General features: G+C 38.5%; 1 protein-coding gene across 1 annotated transcript in view; it reads right to left on the bottom strand.

Annotated features, from left to right (window-relative positions):
* ME1 (malic enzyme 1) overlaps positions 1–14,282 on the bottom strand; it is a 202,648-nt gene extending 188,366 nt beyond the window's left edge. Inside the window, exon 1 of the mRNA XM_004386048.2 lies at positions 14,102–14,282. Within this exon, the coding sequence (XP_004386105.1) occupies positions 14,102–14,179 (78 nt within the window). The 5' untranslated portion in view covers positions 14,180–14,282. The remainder of the gene's footprint in view (positions 1–14,101) is intronic.
* Positions 14,283–14,488: the final 206 nt, after the last annotated feature.

Here is a 14,488-nt window from a genome sequence, read left to right as displayed (position 1 = left end):
TGGATTTCTAATTGTTTTTGTATGATTTCTAGTTGTGAATTTATTTTAGCATTTTGTTCCTGTATTATTTTCTTGAATTCTTCCATTTTTTTGTCCGTATTTTCCATGAATTTGTCTGCCTTTTCCATGAATTTGTCTATTTTTTCCTCATTTTTGTCTGCTTTTTGCTTCAACTCTTGGATAATTCTGAATATTAGAGATTTAAATTCCCTATCAGTTAGGTCTAGTGCCTTTTCTTCTACTGGAAGGTCACCTGGTGTTTTATTTTGGATGCCTGCTGGAACCATCCTGTCCTGTTTTTGTAAATGTTTTGATATTGTCTGCTATCTTTGGGGCATTCAGTGGTTATTTTCCTCATTTATTGATGGTAGATTTGTTTGTGTTGTCTTGCTTTTTTGTTTTATTTGGTTATGTCTGAGCAGGTGGACTGTGCGTTCTTTGTTGTTTGCTCGTCTGTGGGCACGATACTTTTCACTTCCTTCTCCAATGGGCAGGGTCAGTCACTTAGGTATGGTACAGCAGGGCAGGTCCAGCTGAAGGGGAGTTGCTGGGATAGGTTTTTTGTGGCATGTATCAGGGCTGACAGTGTGGACTGGAAACCAGTGCAGGGCAGGTCCCAGTAGGCCATGCCTGTGCTGCTTGGGAGTGTGATGTTCAGCGCACGGTGCAGGCAGGCAGGAAGGAGGGGGTAGATTGTGATGTCTGGAGCTAAGATGGGTATGGGAAAGACGAGAGACAGGAGAGAGGAACAGAAGCCAAAAACATACACAGAAACAAAGAAGTGTTAAGGGAGCTTGCTGTTGCAATGGAGAGACGAGAGACTGAGAAATGGGGAAAAACAAAAAGAAAAAAAAGAAAAAGGGTAAAAGAAAAAAATTAATAAATCGAGAAACTGGAAATGAAGAAAGACAAAAAAGGGAGTAAGAGAGAGAAGAAAACTAAACAAAGAAATGAAAAAAAAAAAAAAACAAGAAAAAAGAAAAGCCCCCAGGGATGTCCCTGCGCGTCTGCGCAGAGTAAGGGACTAGCTTCCAAGCCACACAGTACTGTCTGGCTAGAAGGGGCTCCCAAGCCGAGAAAAGAAAAGGAAAGCAAAGAAACAAATCAAAACAGAACAGATCAGAGCAAAGAAACAAACAAACGAAAAAGTCCCAGAGGTCCCACCAACATGGCGGAACGGGCCGGGAAGCAGTTTCACAGTCGAGCACTGTTTTGCAGCCTTTCAGAAAGAAGCAAAGATGACGCGTGAAGCCAGGTATTTGAGAGAAAGGAGGAGGAGGTAGTGAGAGGTAAGAAAGAAATCTAAAGAAGCAGAAAAAAGCAACACCAGCAGCCAACAAATTGCGCTCAGGGAGCTGGCCAGTGCGGGCAGGTGGAATCCAAGCAGCACTGGGGGGAAGCTCGTGCTTCCTGGCCAAGCCACTGTGGCTGCAGGAAGCAGAGGAGGCTAAGTGGGGATGGAGACGGGTGGGGGGGTGGGAAAGCCTATATCGTGGGTTATCAGTTGTTCTGTCTCCTGCTGGAAGCTCCATGAAGCTGCTTTCTCGTACCTCCTGTTTGCTGATCTCCAACAGGAGTCCAAGATGGTGGATCCGTGCTGTGGTAGCTGATAGGGGACCTCTTCATGTATCTCTCCTCACACTCTGTTTTCAGTCAGTTTCTTATTCCATTCGGTGCTTGGCTGAGTTTTTTACTCTTCATTTGATGCTCCGGGTTTCGGGATTGACGTGTGACTCTGTTTGACTTAGTTTTTCCAATCTTTGCTGCGGAGGGACGGCACGGTGCTTCTGACTATAGCGTCATGTTGCCCAGAAGTCCTGAATATACATTTGAGAGCCAATTTCCTGATTTTTTTTTTTCTCCTAAAACTTAAAATCAAGTTAGACTGAGTTCCATCATATTTGTACCTTAAAACAAAAAACGATCACAGTGTTCTGGTTTTGAGCAAAACAGTGTAAGCACGCTATCATCCTGTCTCTCCCACTGAATCCAACTATGAACCGTGTACAGAATGCATTGAGCAGTTACCTGAGGACTCTGAAATGTAAGTAGAAGCAGGCGAACCAAGGAAGAAGACTAGAATCCAAAGTATCAGCAAACCAGTAGTGAGTTTCCTGACTTTTTCCTTCAGTATGGCCTGACTTTTTTCCTCTGGAATCAAGCAGCCTTGACTGAAAGGCAGCACAAATGCCAAGTCTAAATGGGTGCAGATAACAAGAGTGCCAAAAGAAGCCTTCTCTTTTTGAAACAAGGAGCAGGAAAGGAGGCTCTTAAAGGTCACAGAAAGAGGAGGAAATCTACAATTTTTTCCCCTTATTCTCCAGTCCCAACCCCTCGGCAATCTCATGGGGCAGCAGCAGCAATGTCTATCACCAAAATAGATAAATAAATAACCAAACCTGTTGCCATCAAGTTGATTCCAACTCATAGCAACCCTACAGGACAGAGCAGAACTGCCCCATTGGGTTTCCAAGCAGCAGCTGGTGGATTCCAACTGCTGACTTTTTGGTTAGCAGCCAAGCTCTTAACCACTGCGCCACCATGGTTATTACAGATGCCTAAACCTCAGAGGGAGGGAAATCATTCTTTCTGGCCAGAGGAGTAATGATCCTAAGATTGTGGGTCAGCCGCTTATCGCTTTTTTTCTCTTTTCCTGCTGCTTGGCCCCAGATACAAATATAACCACAGGAAGCAAGAAGCAGAATGGAGAGACCAAAGGCCTGACTTAATGGCCAAAGGACTGGGGGAAGCGGGGGGCTCAGGGAGATAGATTGTGTCAGAGAGATAACAGAAAGAAGGAAGCTCAAGTGGATGATCCCATAAAGTTGTATATAAACTCCTGGGTTAATCTCTGAGCTATGCATGCATGCATGCATCTGGCCCAAAACAGCATACCAATAGCTTTGAGAACTAAACTATGGGATAGACTACGGTGCAGGTCCCACACTGGCCACTGGGTGGTGTGCATAAGGTACAATGGCACTACAAAGTAGGCTTTGAAAACTGAATTGATGTTGGAACAAGGCAGAACTTGTAAACCAACCTAACCAGGTTGGCTGACTACTAAAACCAAAACAAAAACAAAACCAACAGCATTCCCTTCAGGATTTAAGGATTTAACTAACACCCAGAATTTCATAACATAATAGGCAAAATTTTTTCATAACATAATATGCAAAACAATATACTAAAAAATTACTCAGCATATAAAGAAACAGAAAAATGTTGACTAGCAAGGTAAAAGACAATTAACGGATGCCAATCCCAAAATGGCACAAAAAATGGAATTATAAAGGCAGTTATTATAACAATGCTCCAAAAACATAAGGGAAAAATCCTTTGAAATGAACATAAAGATGAAAAGTCTCAGCCAAGAAACAGAAGTACAAACAAAAATCAAATAGAAATTTTAGAACTGAAAAATGAAATAACTGAAATAAAATATTCACTGGATGGGCTCTAGAGCAGAATGGAGATGACAAAAGAGTCAGTGAATTTACAGAGAAATAAATCAATCGGAAAAACAAACAGAAAAAAGATTGGAAAAAAAAGAAAGAGCCTCAAGGACCTATGGAGCAATACCAAAAGGCCTAACATTTGTCTCATCAGAGTCTTAGGACAAGAGAAAGAAAAAAATTTAAAGAAATTATGGCTGAAAAATTACTAAATTTTGCAAAAGACATAATCTTATAGAGTCAAGAATCTCAGCGAACCCCAAAGAGTATAAAATCAAAGAAACACAACCCAAAAACATTATATTTAAACTGCTGAAAACTAAAAACAAAGAAAAAACCTTTAAAGCAACTATGAGTCAGAATTGACTCGACAGCACACAATAACAAGAGAAAAACAATGCATTACATACACCAAAACCAAACGCACTGCCATCAAGTTGATTCCGACTGATAATGACCTTGTAGGACAGAGTAGAACCGCCCCACAGGGTTCCAAGGCTATAAATCTTTACAGAAGCAGACTGCCAAATCTTTCTCCCACGGAGCGGCTGGTGGGTTCAAACCACGGACCTCTCGGTTAGCAGCTGAGCATTTAACCACTGCACCACCAGAGCTCTCTGCGATGCATACAAGGGAACAGCAGTTCGAATGACTGCAGAATTTCTCACCAGAACAATGGAGGCCAGGAGGAAGAACAGCATTTTTAAAGTACTGAAAGAAAAGAAATATCAATTTAGAATTCTATAATCAGAGAAAATATCCTTCAGAAATGAAGATGAAATATTTTCTTAGATGAAGGAAAACTAAGACAATTCGTTTCCAGCAAACCTGCTCTACAAGAAAGGCTAAAGGAATTCTTCAGATATGATAAAAATATGGGTAAACAGATTATTGTTCTCCTCTGAAGTTCTTTAAATTATTTATGACAGTTGAAAGCAAATATTATAACTATTTGCTGTGATGCATGTAAATGGATGCAATATGTACAGCAACTATTAACATAAAAAGAACAGAACCTATATACTAGTAGGGTTTCTACATGCCAACTAAATTGGTAAAATGTTCACTCTAAGTAGACTGTGAAAAGTTACGTATGTATGTAAAAATCATTAGAACATGTATTAAAAAAATCTATATGAAGAGATACTGTCAAAAACTAAATAGACAGAATAATAAAAATATTCAAATAATAGAAAAGATAGCAGGAAAGGAGAAACTGAGGAATGAAAAAAAGGGAATAAACTAATAATAAAATGGTGGAAAGATTATCTGAAGATATCAATAATTACATAAAATGTAAATGACCTAAACAAACAAATTAAAAGACAGATACTGGCAGACAACAGCAATGGCTACAAGCAAATGTGACAGATTATTACTGCTTCTCACCAATATGTTCCTGTCAACATCCAGGAAATGTCAACTTTAATCTCTAATTCTACATATCAGCATTTCCAGCTCTTGCTTTTGACTTCATGTTGTTGGTACCTTTCGTATCAGTGATGTCTGTTATATATCAAGCTTTAATTCTCACAGAAGGATTACAATACCTTTTCCCATTTTCCCTATTTCTCAGCTGAATGATTTCATGATTGAGAAAAACATAAATTTCCTGAGAAATGCAAGGAAGGAATTACTATATGGAAATAATTTTTTGTCCCTTTGATGTGTCCTGCACTTAGATATGTCGAAGTCATCTATTACTAGTGTTTTTGTCTGTTTCTCCTTACATGCCCTACAGTGTCTTTTTTATGAAGGTGGCTGCTGTGTTATTTGGTGCATAGATATTCATAAACCTTATAACTTCATTTAAGATTACACCTTTCAGCATTACAAGGAGCCCTTCTTTGTCTCATTTAATGCTTCTGATGTCAATTCTGTGTTGTCTGATGTCAAGACCGCAGCCCTTGGTTTCCTACTATTTGCATTTTTCCACACCTTTACTTTTAGCCTTTCTGTAACACTTTGTTCTGGATGTGTTGCTTATATACAGCATAGTTTGTTTTTGCTTTGTGAGACAATGTGGAAATATTTTTATTCTGTGAGTTATGCTCATTTACATTTACTGATATGACCAACATGTTTGGCCTCAATTCTGTCACATTATGTTCCCTTTTGTAAAAACTAAATATAAGCAACATCTGAAATTCAGTAAAAATGTTAGAGACCCAGAAAACAATTCTCATTACCCAAGCTTCAATTTCTTTTTGGCTCTGAGCATATAAGTAAGGACTTAGGGTCTTTGCTGACTAACCAGACCTGTCACTATCAGCAAGAACATTCTCAGTTTCAAGATTACTGATTTAAAAGATCTCTCATTTGGACATGTAGATGAAAGAAAAAAGTAGGCTGGGCCAGTACAATCAAGGCATTCTAGAGCCCCATATGCAATATTAAGACGCAGAAAAGAAAGCTACTCTATAATAATCTTCCCAGGTAGGTGAATGTACTACTTAAAGAAGTCCTAGAGCAGAATTTTTTTTAACTACAGATTGCAATTCATTAGTGAATCACAACCAACATTTTTTAAAAATAAAAATATAATAGAATTAAAAAAAAAAAGTTGCTGTCAAGTCAATTCCAACTTAAAGTGACCCTTTAGGACAGAGCAGAACTGTCCCATAGGATTTCCAAGGAGTGGCTGGTGGATTCAAATTGCCGACCTTTTGGTTAGCAGCCAAGCTCTTAACCACTGCACCATTAGGGTACTAGAGTGTACTAAATACAGCAAGGGGAAATATTGAATTATGAAACTGTGTTTCAATTATATGTTTACGTATACATATATATACATATACATGTATTTATATGTGTGCTATATCACAATCAAAAAATTTTGAAAAATAACTTAGAGGACTCTCAAGGCAACTGAAATGTATTTTAATATATTCTAAGCTTAAGGGCCCTAGCCTTAATATTATGATGGAGTCTTAGAACTCCTTCAGTCTCTGGCTCTCCAGGTCTCAGAGGGACAGTTTAGAATTTAACAACCCCAGGGCTACACATAATGTGATTGTGAACATAAGTATGAATATGCAAGTACTTTTGCTGATGTTCTTACTTAACTATTATCTGACTGTTAAAAAATAATCCTAGTGTTTTTAGGTCTGTTGTTGTCATTAGGTGCCGTCAGGTTGGTTCTGACTCACAGTGACCCTTCGTACAACAGAATGAAACACTGTCCATTCCTGCGCCATTCTCACAATCCTTGTTATGCTGGAGCCCACTGTTGCAGCCGCTGTATCAATGCATCTCCTTGAGGGTCTTCCTCTTTTTCAATGACCCTCTACTTTATCAAGACTGATGTCCTTCTCCAGGGACTGGTTCCTCCTGATAACATGCCCAAAGTATGTGAGATGAAGTCTCTCCATTCTCATTTCTAAGGAGCTTTCTGGCTGTGCTTCTTCCAAGACAGATTTGTTCGTTCCTCGGGCAGTCCACGATGTACTCAATATTCTTTGCCAACACCACAATTCAAAGGTGTCCATTCTTCTTTGGTCTTCCTTATTCATTGTCCAGCTTTGCCATGTATATGAGGCAACTGAAAACTCCATGGCTTGGGTCAGGTGCACCTTAGTCCTCAAAATGACATCTTCGCTATATAACACTTTAAAGAGGCCTTTTGCTGCAGATTTGCCCAATGCAATACACCATTTGATTTCCTGATTGCTGCTTCTATGGGCATTACTGTGGATCCAAGTAAAATTAAATCCTTGACAACTTCAATATTTTCTCCATTTATCATGATGTTGCTTATTCATCTAATTGTGAGGATTTTTTTTCCTTATGTTGAGGTTTAATTCATACTGAAGGCTGTAGTCTTTGGTCTTCATCAGTAAATGCTTCACGTCCTCTTTATTTTTAGCAAGCAAGGTTGTGTCATCTGCATATAGCAAGTTGTTAATGAGTCTTCGTCCAATCCTGATGCCACATTCTTCTTCATATAGTCCAACTTCTCAGATTATTTGTTTTTAAGTCTAGGGTTTGTATATTAGCACAGCAGCCCTTTTCAATCATCTCATATGCATGCGAAAACTGGATAATGAAAAAGGAAGGCGAAAGAAGAATTGATGCATTTGAACTACAGTGTTAGCAAAGAATACTGAATATACTGTGGACTGCCAAAAGAACAAACAATTATTCTTAGAGAAAATAAAACCAGAATGTTCTTAGATGGCAAGACTTCAACTCATTTACTTTAGACACATTATCAGAAAAGGCCAATCATTAGAAAAGGATATCATGTTTGATAAAGCAGAGGGCCAATGAGAAACCCTCATGGATTGACATAACAGCCACAACAATGGACACAAACATATCAACGATCATGAAGATGGCGGAGGACCAGCAATATTTCCATTCTGTTATAAATAAGGTCGCCATGAATCGGAGCTGACTCCACACTAACTAACAACATATAACATCTCTAACAGTTACCTTACCAAGTTTAGAGAATGTTATTGATTATTATATTACTTGACTTCCCAAACTACCAGGATGAACTACAGAAACTCAAAGTCATATAGTCTTCTCCCTTCCCTTTCAATCCAAATGCCACAAGTATCTGATAACAGTTTAGTCAATAGCTGACCTAGATTTATCTCCAGGGCCTAAAGGAAAATATAGATGTTTGAAATACTCAAAATTTATTAAAGAACATTTGTTTTAAAGTGTATTATATTACATACACTAAGCTAAAAATAGGTAAAATTAATATATAAATCATAAAATATTTTAAATATCCTTTTAAGAACACAAACAACCACACTTTAAATCTAGGGCTATACCTAAGAAAACTTCTTAATGATATAAGTTAGAAAATTCCCAAGTTATTTCTACTAAATTGTAACACATTTGATGATTAATTCTGGATCCATATACCGTCACCAAAGTTTGCTGAATTGACTCAATAACTTAAATAATGAAGTATGAATAGGCCAAATCAGGCAATCTTGAGACTATATAACAGTATTTGGTTGTCGATTTTGAGAACCACTGGAAAACAGTACAAACATTTGCTTTGTCAAAGAAATGATTTCCAAAGTAAAAAAGAAACAAAGGCTAGTTTCACATCACTGGGACTTTTAAATTTCATGTCTATAATTCACTCCCTCTTACCCCAATAATTTTAACTACCCAAAGCATAGCTCTATTGTTCTCTAGTAAGCCATGTTCTTTCACACCACCAATCCTTTGCACACTTTGTGCAAAGTAATGAGAAGCAAAAAGCTTTCCCTTTTCTTTTTTCTCCACAATGACATTCATGAACCTATACCTGGCATTCTGTGAAAATATACAGAAGACTGCAAAGGTCATGTGATATCAAGCTCACTTACCCATATGAATAAGAATACAATGTAAATCTGTCTCCCCCAGAGAAGATGCAGTCCTGTTTTTTACTACACAATTCATAAATAAAATAAACACAATTGTGCCATCAAGATTCAAGAGAGAAGGAGGCAAGTACACTTAAAAAAAAAAACACTTTATAATTGCTCCAACTATGAGTTCAGGAATCTCTTCTTTAATAAAAAGTATTATCATAACAATTATTAGTAGTAATAAAAAAAAAACTGTTTTTTCATATAATTTAGAAAAAATTTTACATGTACTATCTCACATAATCCTTTCCCTACATGAGTGAAGAGGCAAAATAGAAATCATATTACATTTGAAATGCAAGTGTTCTGACAGCAGGAACCTTGTCATACAGCCTTATTCACTGCTTTATTCCCTGTACCCAGAATACTGCCTAACATGGAGTGGGTTCTGAATAAACATTTGTTAAACAAAAAGATAAATGAATGAAATTATTACCCTATTTTACAAGTACAGAAACTGAGGCTAGTTAAGAGGCACACCCAAAATCTCACAATTGCTAAGTGGAAGAATTGGGACTTGGGTTCATTTCTTCTGGGCGCAAAGTCTTAGAATGTTCATCCCATTACATCACATTTCCCATACCTGCCCAAAAGTTAGAGGGAAATCAGAGCACAAAAATGAAACAAACCTCAAACCTACCTCTATCTTCAATATTCCCTGTACTGTACTCCATATCACCAGTCTCAAGAGTTCTCAAATTCACCTTTCTACTTCTTAGAAAACATTTATTTTGTTTTACCTACAAAAATGTAGTATTTGTATAAGCCACTACATTGTTGAAATGCTGGTATGCTATACTACTACTATTATTTTAATTGCAGCAAGGTAATAAACAGGTATTGAGGCTTATGACTGTACATGTTCATTACAATGACTTGCACATGAGTGGGATTCCGTGTTAAATAATAAATCAGTTTCTCATATTGCTGAGGCAACTTCAGAGAACTGTGGTAGGTGAAACATTCTGAATGATTCATTCTGGTATAGTTTACCTTGAAGAAAAACAGGAGGTTTAAGGTACTTTTCCTTCATGGCTTAGGTAAGGGTAGTCCTTAGTCATGAGACTTGATTCTCTCTCTTTAACCTATCGCTGCAGCACACGCAGCTACGTCTTGACGTGCTAGGACAGAACAGCTATAATGGTTCTTCCCCAGAAGCTCATTTTTTAGGTTTAAAAGTTAATAATGCTCACCAAAATTAACTTTAATAAAAACAGCATCACTAATTTAAGCTGAATCAAATTGCCTACAAGACTGATGAGTAACGTCTTGGGGATCTACTTGTAGGTCATGTTATTATTTAATCTTAAAGATGTGCAAACCATGTAAGTATAAATTAATTATGACAGAAATATCAATTAGTGTTTTCTAGCATTGCATAGAGAAATAAACAATAAGAAATTAAAAAATAAAAAGGGGTTATTTAATTTTACTATGTGTGTAGAATTTTAATTTTGAAGAACAATTTATGAAACATTATTACTAGTCACATGAAAATTCCTGAGAAAAAGTTTGAAACACAACTCATCTAAATCAGAGGTATCCTTTAAAATAATAAATATTAAATTAGATAAGCATATAAAATATAACATATGCAAAGAATAAACCAAAAAATCAAACCAGTTGTCATCAAGTCAATTCTGACTCATGGCAACCCCACGTGTTGCAGAGTAGGACTGAGCTCCATAGGGTTTTCAACGGCTGATTTTTTGGAAGTAGATCACCAGGACTTTCTTCCCCAGCACCTCTGGGTAGACTCAGAACCACCAACCTTTCTGTTAGTACCCAAGTGCTTAACTGTTTGTGCCACCCAGGAACCCTAAATATTAAACATTAAATTAGATAAGCACATAAAATATTATACAGGCAAAGATAAGAACCTCAAAAATAATTTGGGCTGTACACAAAAAGAAAGATATCAATATCGTAAGTGTGAGGTAGAAGGATTTCCTCAAATGCTGTGATAAAATTTTATCTGGAATGATGCATATTAGAGTACAAACAAATAATAAGACTTAGAATTATACAGGAGTTATTACCAATGAAGAAAGATACTACTGTCTTGAGGTTTTTTGGGTTTTTTCGATGCTTTTTTTTTTTTAATTCAGACTGCATCTACTGCTAACTATCCTTGATTTTACTAAGACTAACCTACCTCCCTAAGGTTATCCAGTAAGCATGTATTTCAAATTCATGGGATGATCAGGCTTAAACCAAATTCCAACTTTTCTGACTATATTCCATTATACAATAGAATGGTATACTGAGTCAACTAAGCTTTGGACCTCAACGTGAACTTACTTCGCAGAAATTACATTAAAGAAGACAAATGTCTTAGTATAACACCCAAACTACCACAAGGTCCTAACCATTAGATGGTGTGCATTTCTTGGCTAACTGCTTTAAAAGCTGAGTACCATTTGGAAGATGAAAAGAAATAAAAACAAGGCTCATTTATTCATTAAATAAACATTATTTAATGTCCACTGATTCCTGTCCTATGAGAATCAAAATAAAATAAGAAAAAAATACAATGCAGTAAATACAAAATGATATGGTTCAATTGAATACATAAAAACAGAGGTGTTAAGTAACAGTAATAGGACTAAGATAATTAGGAAAGGCTTCCCTAGGGAGACCATTATTAAATCAGCTAATGACTTTTCATTGTAAGAATTTCACTAAAGCAAAAAGGAGAGTATTAAGAGATTCAGCAAATATATTTTAAGTGGAAGATTAAATTGAGGGACTAATGAGATAAACTTGGAGAAGATAGTACACCTGACTGACAGACCGATTTTATATTCAACATAACGGGACAATAATATCCTATGAGTACTTGGGCTATAGAAGAATAACAGGAAGAAAATGCTAATTTATGAAGATATTTCCCTCATACCTTTATGAAGGACAGATTACAATACTGAAAATAAAACCAGCAAAACTGTTGTTAGTTACCTCAAGAGTAAAGTGATGAAGATCTGTGTTAGCATAGGTGAAGAAGACTTCACTTGGGCCAGATGATGGGATAGGCTGTTCCGGGAAGGTAACATTTACTAGATCTCTTTGATGTTGTTGTTGTGTGTTGCTGTGTGCCCTCGAGTCAATTCCGGCACATAGAGACCCTATAGGACAAGTAGAACTGCCCTAGAGGGTTTCCAGGGCTGTAATTTTTATAGGAGCAGAACATGAGGTCTTTTCTCCTGAAGAGCAGTTGGTGGGTTCCAACCACTCACCTTCTGGTTAGTGCCACCAGAGCTCCTAGGTCTCTTAGAAGCCAAGGTTATTATAAAATCAATAAAAATTCCTGAGCTACTAGAAAACTTTAAGGCCCAGACGTCTCCGGTACACCGCCATCAAGGTAGAAGGTTACACAGCTATGGTTTCAATGGTACATATAAGGATATTCTATTATTTCCATGGGGCACTACACAACTGTCTTAGAACTGTACAAGTAAAGCTTATCCAATTAAGTACCCCAAAGTTGGTGAACTGGCTTTTGAATTAAATTTGATATTATGCAGATAATAAAGTTCAATTACAAATTCAAAAATGTGTTTTTAACAAACATTAATGCTATACTTTTCTATCTTTGGTGGAAGATCTCTGTGATACTATGTCTTTGAAGTAGGTATTAATCCATACAGGTGAACAGGAGTTGAAAGAATTTTAATATAAATTCTTGACGTAGACATAGTAAAGATATAATTACTCTTGCCTGTTCCACCCTCCCACTCTTACAGACCCTTGCCCCTGACTTGAGGAAATCCAAACAAGCTGTACAACTCATGCGGTCCTTCTTAAGTGGTGGTCTATAATTTGGTCATAAATTGCTGCAGGCAAGTAACACATAAAAGTCACAAATCATTTTGTCACATTGAATTTTACCTTTGTTCTATTGAAAAGAGGCCCCAACCTGCATAATAATAAAAAGCAAGGAAAAAATCAACCTAGCAATTGAATTTAAGAAAAAAAAATAAGTAGGAACTATTTTAAATTTCACAATGCTTTATGACTACCAATAGATTTGTAAAAGTTGCATATCACCACAAAACTTGAAAAGAACTTGCACTTGCTATAATTTATTAAATAAAAGAAATCACAAGTCTTCTAGACACTAATAATGATCAACAAATCACCAGTAACATGCCCAGAGGAAAAATGCTGAGGTCCAGTTCTTCATGAAAAAGGGTGTCTATTAAAAAGACGTATGAAATGACTAAACAGACTTCTGTGCTGCTGACTGATGGCATTTTCCATTTACTGAATAAATATGAAATGTCAAAAGCACACACAAACATGCACACAAGGAACAATCCAGAGACAAAGATGACCATAATGTAACAGTTTAACTGCTCAGTATCTAGATAAGCGGAACAATAAATTCTGAGCTATTTCTCATTTCAAGGAAATCTTAAGTGTATACGCTATTAACTACACATTTCCAGAGAAGAAAGACGAAATGTTACTAGGATCTGAAAATGGTTCTTTGAACATAGTATACACTGAATACTCTTTTCAGTAAAAATGAGAAGTCTCAAAATAATTTTTTTGTAACTTCCAGAATGCCAGATTTTTTAAAAACTGCAAAGGCTTTGCCCAGAATTCAGTGTCTAGGATAGGGCTTTTCCACCAGGCCATGCAAAATGTCCCAGGAAGAAGCCACCCACCGTGCATTCTCAGACTCTTAACAGAGTCACTCCAGAAACCAAGTGGCCCTGACTTCTAGATTGTTAATGTGATCTGAGGCACTCAACACATTTCTTTCTGTCCACGCCAGACCAGTAGGGCCGCTTCTCCCCACAGCAGTCTCCAATAATTGCCACAATGAGTGGAACCAGTAAGTGGGTGGAACAACAACGCTGACCCGGCAGCCTACCTGCCATCGTCACATGAATACCCAATTCATGCACTGTGAATCTACTTTCTTTGGCTTGGTTCTTGTTTTTTGGAGACGTGCGGCCAAAAGGATTCTAAATAAGTTACATCTTTACCTCTATTCCCAAAATAGGATGCCACGGAAGGGAGACACCCAGCACCACCCTCCCATCACACTCGGGCACGCACCCGATTGGGCGCCCCCCTCCATTCTGCCCGCACCAACGCACGAAGTTCCCCGAAGGCCCACGCCACCCGGGCAGCCCACCCCACACTCCGTCCTGGAGAGCGGGAGCAGGGGCAGGGGTATGTTCCGGGGACCCGTGTGAAGGGCCTGATCCTGCTTGCGAAGGGCTTTCGGGCTGCCGGGTGGGAATGCGGACTCACCTTGTTGAGGTGGGGGTTTCGTGTTACCGGGTAGCCGCGCTGGTGGGTGTGGCGGCGGCGAGGGGCTCCAGGCTCCATGGCTGGCAGGCAGTTCGGCGGCTGGGCTGGTGCAGGCAGCACGCGCGGTGCAGACGGCAGATGCTGCTGGAGCGCCCGCGCTGACTGCGGCGGCGGCGGAGGCCGCAGCGCCGGGAAAGGCCCTGCGGCCGGGGGCGGGCGTGAGTGGCGAGAGGGGGTGGACGCGGCGGGAGGAGCCCGCACGAAGCTGGTGTCCCCAGCACGGCAGCCTGCGAGAAGCGCTGAGTCATGGCAAAAGATCAGCCGAGCTGGCGCGTGAAGAGGAAGTGCGAGGCCCTGGCGGCGCCACCGCCGCCTGAGGGGAGGTGT

This window comes from Trichechus manatus, unplaced genomic scaffold (assembly GCF_000243295.1).
Source record: "Trichechus manatus latirostris isolate Lorelei unplaced genomic scaffold, TriManLat1.0 scaffold00154, whole genome shotgun sequence".
Taxonomy (NCBI): Eukaryota; Metazoa; Chordata; class Mammalia; order Sirenia; family Trichechidae; genus Trichechus; species Trichechus manatus.
Note: the sequence above shows the minus strand (reverse complement) of the source record. Positions and strands in the feature narration are given on the sequence as shown.